Below are 20,499 nucleotides of genomic sequence, written 5' to 3'. Positions count from 1 at the left end.
TAAACCCCTTCCTCACCCATCAAGAGACCATGTTGCCTATCTTATAATTATGTTATTGAATAAAAATAATTTTCTCATAGTAACGATAGGAATGAAAGTAAGACCTATTCCAAATCCCATAGAGCTGAACACATCATATAGCTTTTTATGTACAAGTATCATCCATGAAATTGTTAATTAACTTCAGGAGTATTAGTTTAATCTAGCTGTAAGTTCTCATTGCAGCTAACATCAAAGACATGAAATTAGTTGTAGTGTTTCTACATGTGTGTATTTGTCTGTAGGCATATATACATGGCAACTGAAGGGTTCTGAGGCTTGAATTACAGTTTTGGGAGCTTTTTCCTCCTCAAATGAGCTATGATCAGATCCTGTAATATTGAAGAAAAGCAGTGAAAACCAGAAGCCTTAGGAAATGTTGATAAACAGGTAACAGAACAGGCAAGGTTTATTTCTCTGCCATGACCACAATGATTTCCCAGGCTAGTATATAAGTAGCGTTTTGGAAGGCTGTTGGACAGTTGCCACTAGTTAAGAATAAAATCATTCAAGATGTGGAATAATCACAAATATTATGCTAAACCTTTCAAATTATCTAGCCATGGTATGCTGGAAGGAGAAGGTGGCTGTGCATTCTAATATTGCAACTTTTTAACAGAAAGCGCCTGGAGCTGACGAACCAGATTGGTGGTTTTTAATGAAAGCGAATACAGTTAATCTGTGTATACTTTCATTGACAAGGTTCTGCACTTAGGAGTACAGCACAGATGGTATAAGCAATGAATACTTATGTCTGACTGTAATTGATCCTATCAACAATGACATACCTTTAACTGGGTTGTATCACTTTACGTCACATATGGTTAATTAAGTAAGAAGGGCCCAAATACACTAAGGAGATTTTTATGTTTATAGTTAGGAAAACAGTCTAGACAGGTGTTAATGTAAATGAAGTTAGTACTTGTCAAAGGTGAAATTCTCCATATGTAGCCCTGCTTCAGTCTCCAAATAAATATAATTTGTCTATGTCTACATTAGCAAGTAGTGAGTAGCAATAGGACCTGATCTGCAGAGTGAAACAGTTGGTTCTGAGGATCCTGCTTTCCCCACTCTAGGGATCAGTGGGAGAATGGAGGTTCCTTCAGTCTGGCTCTGTTCTGGTCCCACTGGCTTGAGGTCATGGCTGGGTGCAGTCTGGAGGGGAGTAATTTGGCTTAGGTTTACTTCCGGTATTTAGTACCTGATGTGTATCTTGGGTAGCTACATTTTTTCATCGGTAAAGCAAAGCTGGCCCTAGATTTTCAACATCCTTCAACCTCAATTAGAAGAGCTTTGCTTCCTGAAATAACCCCTTCTTGCATGCTTCCTGAATTGCCATCACATACATGAATTTTCTTTCACTATGTGTAGATACCTGCCCCATGATGGTGTAGCACAACGTCATGTAGTAGAGTTTGTTAAATTATTTTTTTACATGTGCTGCATATATTTGGATTGGCCCTTAGTTGGGTAGTCTGTCTCTTGCAGAAATACTGTAGGAAAAATTACATGTTCTAAATTCTTTCCTTTTATGATCTGTATTTTCCACTGCCAAGAACACCTTCCCTTTGCTTTGTCCAATATGGAAAATGATGTGACAAAATAGAACTTGATGTGTTCCAGTTTTGGTCCTAGACGTCTCCATAGGTACAAATTCTTTATAGCAAAACTCTCTAATCTCTGTATTCACCTTATCTCTGCTGTACATTTGAAAGGTTTTGCAATAGTTTTACCTGCAGGTCACTGAATGTGTAGTTCAACTTACACATCAGATCCACTGGTCACAACTGGGTGTCCCAGGAGAAAATCTCAACCATTTTCTGAGATGCACCTACAGTAAATGCTCTTGGCATTTAAATGACTGCTAAACTGCATAACCTTATTGGCTGATTGTTCTTCCAAACCATTATTCCTACAAAAATTATTAGCTTATTAAAAAAAAAAATTTAAAAAAAAAAAGGAAAAATTAATCAAATCCTTTCAGGCCTTACACGTACTGCTCTAGAAAGAATAATGTTTCATGGCACCCAGTCTTTCTTTTTAATATCAAGGTAGGTTTTTGTTTCACTTTCTCCTGCCAGACACACTTTTTACTTTTGCTTTTCTCCCGTAGGTTCCCTTTCCTTTCAGAACAAATTCCTGTTTCTGTCTCTCTTTATCCTTAGCGCTATTGTATGTTCTTAAAGAGATCTCTGCTTCACCTCATGTGATTTTTAACAGCTTTTCCCACTTGAAAACATTGCAGCTGCTTGAAAACCTTAATTTGTCACTCCTGAAACACATACTTTGTGGATGTCATGCCTAAACTTTCCCATCCATTCCAGGTGGCTGTATGATTTACACATTTTGGTTAGCATCATCAGTTTTGGAAGCAGAAAAGTTGATGTCATTCTTAAGCTGACATTAACTTAGCTGTGATTACCATTAGCCTATTGCCAACATTTGACTGATCCAGTGTTCCTTTGAACATTGTCAATGTTATAAATTGATATGAGAAAGTTATGCTAAAAATTATTTTACTCACACCTTGAGTTTAGCAATCTGCTTATTTATAAAGTGGAAATATACATAGTTGCTTTGGTTAGGATTGCATTCAGTTTTTCATAATATAATAACAAAAACATTATGAAATAGGACACACAAGATTATTGTGGAACATGGGATCTGGTATATACTAGAGAACATCAAACAGTTACTGAATAAAAAAGTCCAAACTCCTCCCATTTAAGAAACTGAGATTAAGTAATTATGACACTTAGTCCTGTCATAGAAAGGGTTTTTTTCCCAAGAGAATATAATTTAATATGTTGAAAAATACTTGGTTGTGTATTTAACTTAAATATGAGATTAAACATTGACACAGAATTTAGAAATAAGGAAGTAAGCCCTAAAAAGTGAATAGTCTCCTAAAGGCACATTTTCATTCCTGTTTATTGTAGACGGTTTTAGATTTAGCTCTTTTATTTCCATTTGTGTTTTTATGCTTAAAATTAAAGCAAAAGCTCTATTTTTCTTCTTCTCTGTAAAAATAGCTGGCATTCTGTCAAAGACTGTTGTAGTGTTGCTTGTACATAGTAAAAGAACAGCAAGCATAGCAACCTAAAAAAATGGACTGAAATAAATTAATTCCAGATTTAATGGGATGTTTTGATATGGAGTCTGGAAAAGAAAATTTTTTGAGGTAATCTAATTGTGGACTTCCAGTACCTGCAGGGAGCACACAAGAAAGATGGAGAGAGACTATTTACAGGCACATGGAGTGACAGGACAAGGGGAAATGGCTCCAAACTGAAAGAGTTCTACAACGTTGCTATTTTTTTCAGATATTTTTCAGACAGCTTCCAATAATTTCTTAATTCTACTGCTTGCGTACTATAAAATATGTGCTAAAGTGTCTTGATAAATTAGTTTAAATTGAAAGCTTTGGGAAGACTATTAGTAGTGCCTGAGCTCTAAGTATTTCAGAACAACAACAACAAGTCCTATATTCTCTATAGTGTGTTACTCTGGGATGACTCCTTCTGTTCCTTGTTCCCATTGAAGCAGTGTCTCCACTGTCAGTTTCCAAATAACTTCAGGAATAATATCAGCCAGCACCCTCAGCACGATGTAACACTATTTCTAAATTAAAGGTTCATGTATGCTCCTAAGAGGCTGGCAATGGGGTGGGAGGAGAAAGTTATTCTGGTATAATTTTTCTTCCAAGAGAAGTACTTTTTTTTCTCTACTTAAAGATGACAACTTAATTGACACATACTTGTGAATGATGATCTCTGATACAAAAAGTAGGTTTGTAGATAGAGCAACACACATGTGGGACAAATTTCATATTTGTATTAGGAGATTATTCTATAACCTACAAAATATAAAATATTTTGTTGCTCATGAGCAGTAAAATCACTCTCCATGTATATGTTATCAGATGACACAAAGAAACTATGAGAATGCTATCAAATCTGAAATCAAGCATTATCAGCCATGCTGCAAGATTTTCTTTGCAGTGCTCATGAAGATGTAAATGGGGCAATTCAATGCAGACATAGTCAGGAATAAGAGCAGCAGCTTCTGGGTTGAAAGATAAGTCTGTGGAGGTAATTAACAAATAGAAGAAAAGAAAAAAAAAACACAAGTGTATTTGTCTATTAAGCATTTACTATGATTAATTTGGTGCAATATGATGCTTGTGTTCCTTGGACTCAAGTGAGAAAGAATGGAAATCTGGGAATTACATCTGTTTTAGAAAAAAATGTAGGATCAAGTATTCTGGCTAACCTTAAATACTGTTCCATGTATCTGTTAAAGATATTGTTGATCTGATATTTACAAGTCATGAATTTTTCTTTGTCATATTTTCTTGTTTTGTCCATTCTCTTCCAGTAAAAATAGAAATACTTTCACAGTATGGTGTGTGTGTGTTGATAAATAAATAACCAACAGCAAACTAAGGAAGGCTTTTATATATTCTCATGAAGTAGCATGTGCAGTTTTCTTTTATATATCTTTGTATGAAAACATCTTCCACCTAATTATTAAGGGATTCACACTGTTTGAAGGGAGAAGATTCTTTAAAGAACCAAAAAAGAATATACATAAGTAAATAGAAACAATGTTGAGAAGAAACATCTATAGGGCATTTAACATTTGTAGTTATTGCTCATCAGTTCTGTCTAGAAAGGAAAGAATATGATTGCATGTGGAAATCTAAAGTATTTGGTTAATTATGAAATATTAACTGCTTAGAAGGTCAAGGAAAGTGCAATATATCTCTTCAAAGTTAAGTAACATTTGCAAACATCTGATCTGTATTCCACCAAAAAAAAATTTGTAAGGTCATTTTAGTGTCAATTTAAATGAAATACAAACAAACGACAAACAAAAAAAAAAAAAACCCACAAAACCAAAACCAAAATATCTCCAAAATTTCCCAACACATAAAATACTTAATAGTAGTAACTGGTTAAAACAAGATTATTTCAGAACTTGAGCATGAAATTTCAGCATTTTTTAGAAATAATGTTTTTTTTACTGTTGCCACCCACATTTGCAGGCTTCTTCATCATTCCAGCTTCTCTCCACCTTGAGTCATTGTACCTTGTTTACATTTTCTGGTTTGTTGATGCAAAAATCAGCACCTCTTGTTCTGCCAGTGCCTTCTACCCTCTGCTCGATTCCCTTCCACTAACAAGAATGTTACTCTTGTGCAGCAAGAACCTACAACCTCCTCTTTGAAATACTTTTAAGCTCACCTATAGAGCAGCCTCCACCACAAAGCATAATCTCATAGTCAGCATGGAACTGCCATTTATTGCGAAGTTTGGCAATTACTTGTGCTATTAATTCCAAAGTGTTCCATTTTAAAGCTTTGTGATTTGCAAGGAAGAGACTTGAATTGAATGAGTAAACTTAAAAGCCAAGCAAATGAAACTTCTTTTTTCTCATTTTCTCCACTAAAATTTGAAATTACTTGGTTTTATTGGTCTTGATTGTATTCTGTGACTTAAGTGATCACCATCAGCTCTGGAGCCTGCTTGACTATGGTCTACAGAATAATGTTCCAGGTTCTTAATTTCCAGGACAGTTTTCAGTGTGTCTGCCACCACACTAAAAGAGTAAATCTGATGAGTAATAGAAATCACACCACATTTATAAGATTTAATCAGGAATACATCAGTTCTGGCAATGCCCCTTTTATATATTTTCCAAATGGCGAAATAAAAAATTTTGGCCCGTAGCAACCGAAAAGGAGTTCTACAAAAATGAATACTGAGGTAAATGGTCCTTAATAAATGAACAAACCCCTCTGCTACCTCTCTAGTTTGAGGAGGAGAAGGTTTTTCATTTAAAAATTTGTTCATAAATCATATACAGTTGACTAAATCACTGAAGTTACAGCCTCAGGACTTTCTTTCATGTATGAAGAGAAGTAATTTCAGCTATTATGTTCATATTTCAGTCATATGTGATTCATATTCTTTAGGTTTACCTGGAATAACATTTTTCAGACTACAGTAATCTTTTGTCCTTTTTTTTTAATATGAAAATAAAGACTAATAAAATGCAGTACTCAGTACAGGAAGGAACATAGTAATGCTACATTTGGAAATTGAATTTACAGTTGCTACTTTTTGTCCCACTTCCTACCTTCCTCTCAATTCACCCTCCCAGTCCCTGTTATGGTAAACTGTTGTTAGGTACAAAATAAAACAGTGTTTATAGCTTAAATATAAATTTAAGTGAAATAAAACATCAAGAAAAGTTTAGGAAGTCACATTTGAATACATTAAGGTTCACTTAAAAGTTTAAAAATGTCTTTTCAAGATCCTAATGGAAGAATGGTCCTAGAAGTATTTGGTATTTTTATGTTGTTGTCATCATGTGTTGAATTCTATTTGATAGAACTATCAGAGAACTAGTTTCTTGGTTTTTTTTTTTTTTTTAGTGTTAATTCATTTCATGCAGAATGGTTTTGGTGGATGTATGGCAGGAAATACTTTTTAAATTTATTTTTTCAAAGATTTCTGGAAATTCCTAGGACATTTATCTAATTTTAGAACTCAAGTACAATTGAACTATTGAGACTATTCCATATTAATGTTTTGACTCACAAAAGTAATAAGAAATGTAACATTAGTTTTAGATCTAAAACATTGTTTCTGTTTATTGTTCTGCACTTGATGGACTTTCAGCTTCTATTTTAAATCATATTTGCAGAAGTTTAATACCTTGACCAAAAATTTTGCTTTGGCTAAAATACATTCCCAGCTCTAGCGCTTGGAATGAAGGAAGTTACACAAATTTTGAAAAATGTTGTTGGTATGAATTCTGTATTAGCTCAGGATGTTATTTACTGTTTCTATAACTCAAAAATCTATTTATGAATGTTGATTTTTTTTGTTTGTTTTGCTAGTATCACTCAGTATATTGAATAACCATTAATGGCAATAGAAATCCCGGTGATAAATCAAGAGAGTGACAGTATTTAGACTTAACCGGTTGTCTAACTCTTCAAAGACTGGAATAAGAGAGTTGTCTTTTCCTCACTAGATACGTGTTTACTACTGCAAACAAATATTTTCTAGCAAACCAAGGGTAGAATATGTTCCTCACAGAGCTGTCTTTACAGTGCATTATTGCAATATATTACTGACCGATGTTTTCAAGGTGCTGAGCTGTCATTACTTGTTGTGAATGATCTGTTTTTCAAACCAGTGTAAAAATGTCTAAAGTTGGGTGTGATCTCATTTGGACATCCTAGAGGTAAAGGCAGATCCTAACTGGTTCACTTTCAGCACAGGGATCTAGTCATTCCTGTTGCCCTGCTGAAACAGTCTGGGGCTGCTCTCTAGGCTGAAGTGCAAACTGATGAGTAAGTCAGGAGAGGAAGAGAAAACTTTCAACTTGAATTACATCCTTCCATCCTCCCTTTTCCTCTTCTATTAAGCTTATTTGGCCCTGTCTGTTGACCAAAGAATGTGGGTTATCTTGATGGCAGAAAATGTAAAGCACTCTCACAGTTATATGCTGCAAAATTAATACTGTGCTTGTAACACTAATGTCATATATTCTTATTACATTTTACTTATTACATTTTAAAAGTGTCCATGAACTCTTTCTTAGTAAATCCTCATGGAATTCTTTTAGTTTGCTTCTTCCCAAAGAAATTAACCCTCCATTATACTAGAATGAATATCATGCCAGAATGAATACCAATGTCATAACAGGTACTAAACTTTTAAGTACTAGATATTAAAGAGTGATTTTAAAGGAATAATCTTAATAGCAGCATTTCTGAAGTTTGAAATTCGTTATTGTTATGGGTTTACTTATTGATTTAGTTGCTGACCTTGAAAATATTGTTAAAAAGAGTTCTGTTGGGAGGATAATACTCTGAAGTAATCAAGGTATCATTTGGGTTGGCTTCTTACTACTATTGAAGTGATTTCTTTAAAGTTTTAACTTCGCAGGCAAATCTTTTTACACATGACGCTGCCATCAAGTGGCTATTGAGTAGAACCTCTGTGTTACCCATCTCTAATTTAAATGTGTTTAATCTTTTTAATCAACAGCTTGGTTTGAAGGAAGGGAGTATTCTATACTTGCTAATTGAAAGGAAAAATATATAATTTTACTCCTCTCTGGATGAGAGCTGTAGAGGTAGATGCTCAAAAATGCTTTGAAAGAATCAGATTTCAGTGACATAAAATTTTGTCAACATTGATTTTTACATCAGCTTCAACGACATTAGGAATCCCTCTGGTCACCTTGTGAACTATTCTGACTGTCTTTTTGAATTTTCAGGCACCTTAATACACAGTTAAATCTTCTTTTTTAGGGTCCCATTTTAATCCATGCTATCAAAACTCCAAAATATAGATGTAGTCTATAGACTTGGTTGAGGACTTTAAGGTGCTAGATCTAAAAGGCCAGAATTACAATAGACCCTAAACATCAAGAAATTTACCCTTGAATCATGAAGCTGATGAATGAATAAAACCATATCTTCATAGCAGTCCAAAAGTAGCATCTAATAATGTAGAAAATAGCTTTTGATTTTCAGGTTTTGGGGAAGTAAAGTCAGGAATCCATCCCCAAATGACCATTTTCAGTTCATCGGAATCCAAATATTGACATTCACCATCTACCCCCAGTTCAGGTATAGGGCTGTTGACCAATTTAAGGCAAATAATGATAAACATTCCCATACTCCTGAAGATCATTTGCCTTCTTTCACCTTTCACCCTCTAGAAATAATAATTGAAAAAAAAATCACATGCACATTTACATTTTATTTACTGTGTTTGAATTTAAGCCGTAAACAGTTCTGATTTACTAATAACTGATGAAAGTGTCTCCTTATTGAGCTACAAAACCTCCAACAAATTAATGGAAATTGCAAATCACCTTGAAAATTGCAGGCTCTTTAGTCCTATATTGAGTGCTGAGAAAACTGCATAAATAGCTTTGTTGCTTAACTGTTTCTTTTGAAAAACTAATTTTCTTATTACATTTTTTAAAAACCATGGCTTAGTAATTAAGGCATGGCTAAGCAACATCTTTTTTTTTGTTGTTGTTTTGTTTTCTGTAGATGAACATTTATTATTGTTAAATATTACTATGTTTGGTTGCTTCTCTTTCATACAATATTTAGGACCATGGATTCTCTGCCACTGATGCTAAGCAAATATTTTGGCCAATGTTCTCTAATGCCCCAAATTAAAGTAGAGGATTTTGCATGTTCTAATTATTTTCTGTACGTAATGAATTTTTAAGTTTATACACCCATTACATTTTCCTGCAAAATTAAAGCTTAATTAGAAGAAAATACTTCATCAAAAGACAAAAAGTCATGCCATGTATTTCTTTGTTCACTCTTTCTTTGATTTTCATTCTTTCTGCCTAAATCCAAATCTAAAACTAGTGCATGTTCCTTGTTAGGAGAAAATAATGTACGGGAGGTGATTTCCAGCTGGTACAAAATTTGATAGCCTCATAGTCATAGAAATGCACTTCAACAGAATATCAGTTGCATTTCTCTAAAAGATAGAATGATTTCTGCAAAGTTCTAGATTCTCTTATATCCTATCCCCCCCTGCCACTCACCCCCTCCAGTTCTACATTGAAGCTGCATCTCTGAAAGAAACCTATTTGATTTAAAAGAACATATTTCAGTTTAACATAGATTCAGGATAAAAAAAATCAGCAGTTTTTAATTTTGTCCATTTTGCCAATATATGAGTCATCAATGAGCTTGTGATGAGTAATTTGTCATAGATTTTTGCAAACAATAGAGATTTAAAAAAAATTGTAAGGCACAGGAGACAATCTTTTTGTATGTAAAGTTTCATATAACATTTGTGCTAGTGTAGTGTAAGTATGGAGGTACAGAATGGGTAATTAAAGACACATTTTTAACTATATTTGAAGTCACTTGACTTGCTGGAATAGTAAAAGTGTTGTGGGCTATAGCACCCTCTAGTTATTTCTAAGAGAAATTCCAAAATTCAACAAAACCTTTGAACCTCCAGGAACACAAATGCTGCTATTAATTGGCAGGTGCCTTTACGAGGAAAGCTTTTCTGTGACTTTCCAAATTGGTTCATTCCTAGGGCTGAATGACCCGTGAGATGTCCATCATTAGCTCTGTCCAACAATAGAACCTGAAGTAGAAAATAGTTGAAGTTTTTCTGTTTTTTCTGCCTCGTTGCAGGCTTGATGAGTGAGGAAAAAGAAAAAGGTCTCTTTCTTTTTTTCTTCCTCTTTTTCTTCCTTCTAAACCACCACTTTCTGTTTTTTTTTTTTTTTTCTTTTGTACTTGCTTGGTATTGTTAGTAATGTATCCACAATTCTTGTTCATCATTTTCATTCTACTCCACCACCACAATTTTGGTCCTTTTGCCCTTTGCCACTATCTTTACATTTGATAGCAGCTTGCTAGGCTTTTGCACCAAATGATGAAAGATGAAGTATTACTGGATTTTAGCTTCTTCATGTCCACTCTGGTGACTCAATTACTACCCCCCAAAAGCTGTGAAAACCTTAATGTTCTTTTGTTTGAAGCCCAGAAAAGGTTTTTGCTCTGTTCTCTTTTTATGTCCTCTCTTCTGCATTCTCTCCACTTCTTAGTCAGATGAGCAGTGGACACTTGAAGCTTTTGAAACACCACCACCATTTGACTGAAGAAATTAGTCAGCTTACTATCCCGGTCTTTACATGCACTTGTCACAGTTTTGAAGTAGGTTTTTTTAAATGTGCTGAGAATATGTAGGAAGCAAATACACCTGAAGGAACCATCATTTCCAGCATCAATTTTAGTGCAGGTGAATTCAAACTGAGAAGACTGCTGTCTTTCTTTTCTTCTTGTTGTGGTTTTTTGGGTTTTGTTTTGTTTGGTTTTTTTTTTTTTTTTTTTTTTTTTGAGAATGCAATGTTTGAGAAAGATTTGGTATGTGTAGAAGTTTGTGAAGCCCTTTCCTCACATATTGTCTCCTTAAATATTGTGATATCGGAGGGTTTGTCACATACCGAGATTCTACATTACAAATGTACACAAAGTCATAAACAAAAACTCTACATTTAATTGTTCATGATATGTGATTACTCAGGGGACTCAAATAATAAGCATGTATTCCCCATCAGGACTTGCATACAGCTTTCTAATACTGATGGAAACTATATTTGTCAAGCAGATAGGACAGACCACGCTCAAGCCTTGAAAAAGGTTTTCCAAAGCCTTCATCATAAGTGAATTCCAGTTTTCTGGGTTTCACGTTGGAATAGTAATTTAACTTCATATAGAGTAAATGTAAGCCAACTTGTGATGATGTGACTAACTGCAAATTACTTTTCATAGCTGCTACTTTTTCAGCTGGGATGCAGAAGTTGCCTCAGATTAAACTTGAAACTTCTCCACAGTAAAGTGCTCTCTAAAATAGCTAATAAAATGCAGATGGGAGTGGAATAAAAGCCTGAGTTTATACATGAGGAGGCATTGTTTCAGGAAGGGTAGTGTCTATGCAGAGGTTAATATTTGTATAAATAACTGTTATTGAATATGAAGTACAACTTTAATCTGTGCAAATCATTGTATTTCATGGAACTTTCTCTTGACAGTTAGTGGCAGTCATGAAAATGTAGAACACCAAAATAGTATGACAAAACTCATTAAGTACATTTTTCAGCATAGCATTTTATGGCTTTGTTTTGATGAATTACCAATTACATTGCTTTCCTCTACTTTATGTCCTTGTAAAACCTGTTCTGCTGTAACAGACCTAAGAAAAACCATGTAATGTTATGATTTTTTTTACCTAGTCAAGAGGCTGGAGCTGATGGTCTTTTCTCTTGGGCGGTCATAGATGTACAATAGCAGCTAATAGCTGAGCTTCAGTATCCACTGCTTATTTGTTTAGGTAGTTGTTGGCAAAGACTAAATGATTCTAGAGATGTACCATTTGACTTGCATTGGATTTGGAAGGAGAAGACTCTAGGCAGTCAGTTTTACATGAAGAATACAATAATAGCATTGTATATGTTATTTCAATTGTATATTATGTTTCTTCTATGGGCAATTTATAGATGGATTTATATTATGCAAACAAAGGCTTTAATTTCCAAACGCTCTGATGTAATATTTTGGAAGCCTGGCTATTTTGATGTAGAATGCACATGAACACCAGCAATTTTGATGTTGAATCTGTTGAATATGTGAAGAATTTCTCTCCTATTGCTAGGTTTCATTTTGGTTGTGTCTAAAAGTGGAGGAGAAGAAATTCCTGCCGAGCAGGATTTTGAAATCATCAATGTATGCAAATCATCAATGTATGCAAATCCCAGGTGGCTTTTTTCCTCTCCAGTATTTGGAATAGAGCCCAACACAGGTTTTTTCAATCTCCTGGTGTAGCTGGTAGGCTCTTCTGCTTGATATTAATAGTCAGTACCATCTTGACTCCTAAATGAGGTGATTCCTTCTGTAAGTCGTTAAAAGGCTGATAAACAGGCCCTCCCCCAGACAGGAGCAATGCATCCATCTGTGCTGGGTCAGCTGTACTCAAACAGGTGAGACTGAAAAGCCAGGAAGTGGTAACTTCTCTCCATTTTGGTTGTGTAGGGTCCTTGTTCTCTAAGAGAAATTTTTGCTTGAAAAGTTTATATTAAAAAGTGAAAATATTTAAAGAGTCAACACAGCACTGACTTAAAGGCATAGGCATTGGCAGAGTGACTGGTTATTTAAGCCTTGCAGTGAAGCAAGTAGCTTAAAACTCTTAGGACTATCTTTGTGAAATATGCAGTGAAAAACTAAATCTGATGCCCTGTCTCTCCAATTTACACAAAAATGGCACTTCAACCAACCACAAGTTTATTCTGGATATTCAATTGAACCTTGTTTAACATTTATTTCTACTCTTGATGAACATTACAGACAATGAAAAATTGACAAAAATTGCAGGGTCAGAAATTGAGTTCAGTTTGCATTAATTTATGATCAAATGATTTCTTTGATTGCTGCAAAGGTGTATCTTAAGTCACTTAGTAAGAATTAAGATTTTTCATATTAGTGAATTATTACTTGATTATAAATCAGTAGGAACATTGTCTACCACAATTTTAGAGAAACTAAAATGTAGACAACAAAGGCTTGACTTTGCATGTCCTTTCACATGCCTTTTGAACCTTGTGCCTTTTCATCAGCTGTAATCTGGAGCAGAGGATGTTGAGTTATATCCCATGGGGTATACATTGAGCCAGGAATGGGGTCAGAAGTAAGTACCCATAATCCAGATCTCTAGTCACCTTGAGCTGCTGTGTCACAGGCCCCCTAGAACTGCTTGCATCTCAGTACTGTGCAATGCTGTAAATGGTAGTGTTTGGAGCGGGTCATTACCAAAAATCTTCATTATTTTATTTTTCTTGATGCTCCTTTTTTTTTTTTCTTTATCATGTCTAGTCACTTCTTAGAGAAAGTAATAGAAAGTAAGTCCATAAAAGATATTTACTTGCAGAGGAAAAACTGGGAAATGCCTCTCTTTTTCAGAAATCATAACCACCAAAGAAATTATGATGGTGGGAGAACAGTGATAAGCTTGTCTATGAGCTCAGGCATCTTATGTTCCAATGCTGAATTTGATTGACAAAAATGATGATGTTTGAGACAAGAACTGCCTTTTTGTCTGGCAACACAATAGGATCTTCTTCCTTGATGGATTCTCAGCACTACTCAGTATAATAACATGATAATTGGTCCCAAAGAAGGAATGAGTGAGATTGGATGGTGGTCTTTGGGGACCCAGTTGTGTTATATCTAATCTAATTATGTTTGATACTGACTTTTTAATACATATGGTAGCTATTTCCTTGGCTTGGAACTAAGGCTTATATGCAAGCTTGATATTTGCTTGGTGTCTGTTCTAAAAGCACACAATTTTTTTTTTTTTTTCCTTAGGAGAAACCCCAGCTATATCTGTCTCATGTCATACTGTATTCTAATTCAAAACTAAAACTGATTTGTTCCAGAAGATGTCTTGAAGCATAAATATATTGTGGCTTGTAGAAATGTGGGAGGTGTGATGGAAAGAGCAAATGTCTATAGATTGTACTTCAAAAAACCACTGCAACTTGCTACAGAAAAGACATAGTAAGTTATTGCTGCCTTGGAGCAACAGTCCTCAGCAGGCATTCACCCTTTTGCATGAGACAATATAAACATTTTAGTGGATTTATGAGCATAAAGGAGCATCTGGAGATGATGAGATTGTGCAAGACTAATTTTAGAGTCTGAATTAAACCAACTCCATAGCTCCAAAAGTCACTGCCATGTTTTCTGCTTTTGTTTAAAAATGTGTATGGACTACAGCAAGCCCAGATTTCCTAACCAAATGGAACAGAAAAGCCTAGTGCACTACTGCTGGTGATGGTGTGGTGAGCACTGGCTTACTGAGAGGATTACAAAAATCCTTAATGAAAGATAGTTATGCAATTGAATTTCTGGGGCAAGTTTCTTCTCAGCTGTTAGCATCTGGGTTCCATTTTGCCATGAATAGGTGACTGTCTCTTGGATTTATTTATGTTTCTCACTTTTTAATAGAGAGTATAGCATTTATTCCTGTTTGCAAGGAGGCAGCTGTTGCTTTTTTTCCTTTTCTTTTTCCTCTTGCATTTCACCATTGTCTTCCAGCTTCAATAAGCATATTATAAATGAAGCTTATTAATAAAATTAGTGCTGTGTGATGTGCTAATGCAGTAGGTAGGGAAATAAATTTGTTTGAAGTCAGTTTCAGTTTTGGAAATTTAACTTGCTCCCTTGAAGTAACTGAAACAGTGAAGTGTATGTTCTATTCTGTGTTTAATTTTTTCTTTTTTCTCTTTCCCCAGTGACTCTCACTAGTGAAAGGCTTCCAGCTTAGCAGTGATGGTTATTGAAGGTTCAAATAATAAAAGGCTCAGTTTGTGAAGAAATGCACAGCCTTTTGGGAGCTCAGAGACTCCAATGCCACTGACTTACAGTGTTATGTCATAGGTTTGGCCATCATCTTTTCTAGAAGTGTCTGATGCACAAGTGGAAGTTACTGATCACCTCACAGTAATTAATAAGTAGACCACAACCTGCACAATTCTTGACAGACACCATTTTCTGGGACCCCCTGACAATTTACTTAAGGCTTGGGGATGAAAGGGACAAAATCCTGACTCCTTTCAAATCAATTAGAATTTTATAATTATCTTAAAGTGAGGAATCATGCAGTCATAAAGCACTAGGCCAAAGCTGTGCTTCTAAACATAGAAGCAACATGGTAGAAAATAAGTCACTCTAATTGAGCAGTTGAAATCCAAATGCTGGATGATGATATATTCAATATGTTTTCTACCAGCTCCCCAGTAAAAGACCAGAGAAGCCTGTTTTCTTGTGAACCTTTTGGGGTTAACAGAACTTTGATATTTAAAACAGTATGTGAGTCTGGTGGAAGTTTTCAACATGAAGTAATGAAGCAGTTAGCTCTTTGTCTTCCACAGATTTTCCATATTTACTAGTGGGAATACCAACAGAATTTCACTCTTCTCTTCTTTTGACCTATATTTTTTGTGGAACAGAGATCTCAACACTACTGATTTTCTAAAAAATACACCTGAAACCTCCAATCATAAATTTGATCAATATTGGCCAACAACTTGAAGAGGTTTAGTCGGCATAAATGCTCATGATGTAATTGCATACATACTCAGGTCCCTAACCTCAAAATCAAGGGTAGAAAATGAATGTCTTATTTCTAACAGAGAATCCTTTTAACACCAACCAGAAATCTCTGGTTGGTGTTAAAAGGATTCTCTGTTATGCAACAGGAACTGCAAATATGGTTAGCTGTACTAATGCTTCATTTATTAGATAATAAGAATTCTAAACAGCTTTCTGTAAGGAAAGAGATTTGTATTTGTCAGCAAAACTCTACTAGTTACTGGTTCTAGTGCTTCCCTGTGTTTCTTAATTTGTTGCCCAAAGCTGAAAAAAGTTTGTTTAAAAGTGAAAGAAATGCCAGATACTACCTTCCCCTCCTGCAGCCACCCTGGAACAATTTTGACAATAGGACCCGTCCTTACAAACTGAAACAGGAATAAATTTTCAATGACCTCTTCAAGAAGGAGAAGGTTGTGCAAGCTTACTTCTAGTTATACTGTGTTTGAATGAAAAGCATTTGTGTTCCACCCTTAAGAATTCTTTTATGACAATGTTTAAAGTGTCTATCCACCATAGTTTATCTGCATCCTGATCTTGTCCTGCCTTGGATATGTTCCTTGCTGTCTTGGATACGTTCCTTGCTGGCTTCACTGAGAACATCCTTCCTTTCCCATCATTTTCAAATTTTGTCTGTTGATTTGGCCATACTACCTTCTCTTCTGCCTCAAGGAGCTGGCAAAGCTTCACTCCAGCCTGTATTTTGCTTTTTATCTTGTACTTCTGTTCTTTTCCAGCCGTGCTCAGTTCATTGTTGTTAAAGTGTTTCTAAAGATATTGCTGCAGTATTACCTCTAGTGCAGGGCAAGGTGAGATGTGAGTTCACAGGGCAAACACTCTCCTTGCTGAGGAGTTACATTTTCTTTAGGGAGCCTGCAAATTCATCTTGTGATAAATATTTGTCTGGAGAGAGAGAGGAGACATACTGCAAAAACTGTTGTGTTTGTCTCACCTATCTGCCCTTTTAAGATTTCAGACTTCTCAGGTGTAGGTAACTGCATTTCTTGTATTAATTGCACATTTTTTTAATGGCATTTCGGACATAATGCAGGTCTGCTCTTCCATTTCAATTCTCATGTTAGATAGGAACATTGACATTTGTTGTACTAGCCATTAGTAATTTTATTTGTCATTTAATGGCGGGTTATTTGGGATCTTTTCCAGGATCTTTTCTAAAACTGTTAATGTACTTGAGAACTAGTAAGAGGTGAGGGTAGTTAGTGCAATTTGAGCTTGTGCAATGTGAATGATTTCTACTGGGTTTTGGTAGGAGGCTGTTGCACAGCTCATGGAAATCTGTTGGCGCCAACAGCCTGTGACAGAACAACAGGCTCAGCTTCTACAGAATAAATTTTTTTTATTGTTATTTTTTTCCATTTCTGTTTAATAATTTTTTTCTCCATTATCTCTACTGAGTATACATATTGAATTGGAGATACCCAGCAGCGCTTACTGAAGGCATTCACATGTCAGGATCCAGACCTTCCACACACTTTTATTTTAACTATAAAGGGTTAGGTTCATTATCCGTGCCCTTTGCTTTTAGGTGGGTGTATTCTTCTAATTTTTTTATTGATTACGGAAGTTATCATGACATGCAATTTTTGAGACTAGCTAGCAACCTTCTGTAGCAAGGTGAGAGGAATTGATGTTTTGATTTAAATACTGTGTCTAAGTTTAGGTGTAAGTGCTGAAAACCTGTAGATGCCATGTTGAACTGTACAACATGCCCAGTGCTTCAGAAGCTTCTATTGATTTTAAATGTGGATGTGCTTTGTTTCTGTTGCTGTATCTCTTTGACTTTTTTTGAATTAGAAAAGACATGCCAGCCTCCATGCCATACGCCTGTTTCTACTAATGCCCATGGATTTTTTCCGTCTCATATGCTTTCATATGTAAATTGGCTATTGAATTCCACCCTCAGTTTTAACCTGTAATAACTTTATTGCTTACATTGCAATTTGCACTGGTGTAATTTAGATCAGAATTAGGATGCATATGTATATGTGTGCTCTTATGCACACATGTAATGCCTGCTTTTTATGTATAAAAATGCCTGAGGTGTACATATACATATACCTATACATTTAAACTTTCTTTTTACAGTTGAAAATGAGAGGCAGAGTCTGTTGATTAATTCTATACTGACCAATTTTAGAGCGCCTAACAAGAGGAAAATAAATAAATTGAAGTAGTAGGTGGATTTTTGGAGTCCTGCTTACGCACACACACACACACACTCCTTTACAATGTATTCTGATTCTTGTCTGTCCCAAGCAGAAACTTTTCTTCTTCCCCTGACTTGCAATTCTGAATTTTTTGCAAACCTCAAATCTCATTTTTAGTTGACTTTAGGGGAAATGGAGGCAGATATATTGTTTAATAAAAAAAAAAAAGAAAAAAGGAAGCACCCTCCCCCAACTAAACAGCTACCCCAGCCCCCACTTCTATACCACCAGCCCAAACATGGAACATATTTTAGCAGAAGTGCCCCAGCTCTATCATATGTGCTGTGCAGAGTCATCATGGCCATGGTGCATAGCTGAGAGCCGGAAAGCAAACAGCTGCTGTAGCCTGATTTGAGTTAAAATAGTGTCAGTGTTTAGTCTGGCGCAGTGCTTCAGGAGAGATTGGCAGCTGGGTCAAACAAAGTCATTCCATTGGCTCCCTTCCCAGTAAGCTTCTGCTAGTATTTAGGTACTAGTGCAGCCTAGGCCCCTTTTCTCAGGGATAGCCTAACATCTGACCGCACCCTCTTTGCTTTTTAAAAAATGCCTTTTCACTCTTTAAGATAAATCCTCTATTATACAATCTGCCACTAATTGTATGTTAAGACTGTTTTTCTCTCGAAAGCTGATGCATCCTGCTCTCAACGTGGTCTAGAAAGTGGGCTGTTACAGTATTGGATTAATAAAAGGGCCCTTTATGGTTTGTGAAAGAATATCTCTGTGCTTAGGCAGGAAACTTTTTGATCCACAGAAAAACCAGACGACATCTAGGTAAGGCTGTGTATCAAATCTGCTTTTATGGGAGAGTGGGGCAGCGAGCGCTGTTAATTGCAATTGCTTCAAGTTTGCATGCCCATTTTGATAAGATTTTTAGAAAGTTTAGGAAATAGCTGCTCCTGCGTCTCAAGCCCTTTCTCTCCTCCCTCCTCCTCACTCCTCCTATGCCTTTACTGCTTGCAAAAGCTTGTAATGATCTGCTTAGTTTTCCCTGGAATCTGCGCGGACGCTTCGCTTCTTCTTGGAGAGGGGTTTCTTGCAGAGGCGCAGAGCAAAAAAGTTCTGCGGTCGGACCCAAATGCTGTTAGAAGTGGAGTGGCTGGGGAGAATTTACAGGGAAAGCTTTCCACTGTTACTGGCTGCCTGTGCAATCATTTAAAAGTAGTTGAAAACTGCTTTGAACTAACAAGGGTTTAATTACGGAAAAGTTTAACGTGGCGATGGAAGGAATATTAAGTAAGTTGTCTTTGTCTCATACTTTTTAATTTTAGTTGTTGCTTTAGCCTGTTGGGTCACATTTTTTGTCAGCGCTGAAGGCTGCCATGAATTGGTAATGAGGGCCCCTTTTGCACATGATTTTGGCGCTTGGCCAAAATCAACTTCCCAAGGCAAGCTTTCTCTAAAAGAACCTGAAGCATTTTTTTGTGATTAGGAATCATGTCTGAAAGCTGCCACAACCAGTTGTGTAGGCATGTCAAAATGACTTTATACAGTATATCTGAAGCATTCGGGGGGGAGGGTCTGTATTTTCCTTGTGTACCAAATTGTTGCTATTATCATTCTAAATTTCCGCAGTTTACGCACCTCCAAAAACCAGGCTACAGGGAGCTAAGGCATAATGAGGATCGTTGGTATCTTTGTATTTTTCAACATGCCAAAGCAGCACTAATTGTCACATTTAAGCAAGATACAGTATTAGGGTTTGCTTAAAAACTTGTGGATGTAAAGCAGATGAAACTTTAAACTTTTAATCTCAGTAAATTATTCTCAGTGAACAGTAAGTAATGATATTTTGGACAAGTTTCTTTGTTCGAATTTTTGTATAAGTGGAGCTTTTTGATATATCTATTTTAAAAAAATACATGCCTGGGTCCACTGGGGGGAAATTTGCAAGGAAAATCTTGGACATGCCTTTGGATTTATCCCATTTCCTTGAAATCTGGGTATGGGTCTGATCTGCGAGACAGGGAACAGGAGCTGGGTAGTCCTTTGTTGTTAAAAAGGGGGAAAGGGAGTTAGTCTAAACATTAGTAAGGAGCTGCAAAAGTTCATGTTTCAAGTGTGCTTGGAGTTCTGAAATTTGTGGAGCTCATCAGTGCAATAAATGAGTTATTCCTTGCTGCTATTATATAAACAAGTTTGGCACTGTAAGTGAATACATTATTATTGCACACTTGAACGTTCTGTGAATTTACTCTGTGAATTGGAAATTAAGAACCTCCTATTACATACTGTGTATGCTCTACAGTGTAGTTTCCATGTGTGTTCAACGTAAAGACAAAATGAATTATGCAGCACTTTTGTCAGGTATTTTTATTTAACATTTCTGCACTTCTGGCTGTAGCCGAGGGGCTGCTCGTTCCTTCCTATGTGTGTTGTTTATTTATAAGCAACACCATCTTTCGGCAGCAATATCGATATGGAACAGCCTTTTCCCACCTTCCCTGCCCCCTGCCCCCAGCCTTGATCCCTCTGGCTGCTGTTAAAATGGGCTTTGCAGGTATTGTCTTT

General features: G+C 35.9%; 1 protein-coding gene across 7 annotated transcripts in view; it reads left to right on the top strand.

Annotated features, from left to right (window-relative positions):
• The window catches only part of LOC121341351, a 227,271-nt gene that overhangs the window by 108,786 nt on the left and 97,986 nt on the right, over nucleotides 1–20,499 (top strand). For 5 of the 7 annotated variants that reach the window (XR_005953419.1, XR_005953417.1, XR_005953416.1 and 2 more), the window contains exon 1: nucleotides 18,478–18,762. The exons of 1 other annotated variant lie outside the window; for it this stretch is intronic. Coding sequence is in view for 2 of the 6 variants with exons in the window: in XM_041414797.1 (XP_041270731.1) it covers nucleotides 18,689–18,762 (74 nt within the window). In the remaining 4 variants the exon portion in view is untranslated. Of the gene's footprint in view, nucleotides 1–18,477; nucleotides 18,763–19,043; nucleotides 19,225–20,499 lie in introns of those variants that run through there. One more of the 7 variants, XR_005953418.1, reaches the window with a different exon arrangement.

This window comes from Onychostruthus taczanowskii, unplaced genomic scaffold (genome assembly GCF_017590055.1).
Source record: "Onychostruthus taczanowskii isolate IOZ18803 unplaced genomic scaffold, ASM1759005v1 scaffold47, whole genome shotgun sequence".
NCBI classification, from domain to species: domain Eukaryota; kingdom Metazoa; phylum Chordata; class Aves; order Passeriformes; family Passeridae; genus Onychostruthus; species Onychostruthus taczanowskii.
The sequence above is the reverse complement of the archived record's forward strand: the minus strand, read 5'-3'. Positions and strand labels throughout refer to the sequence as shown.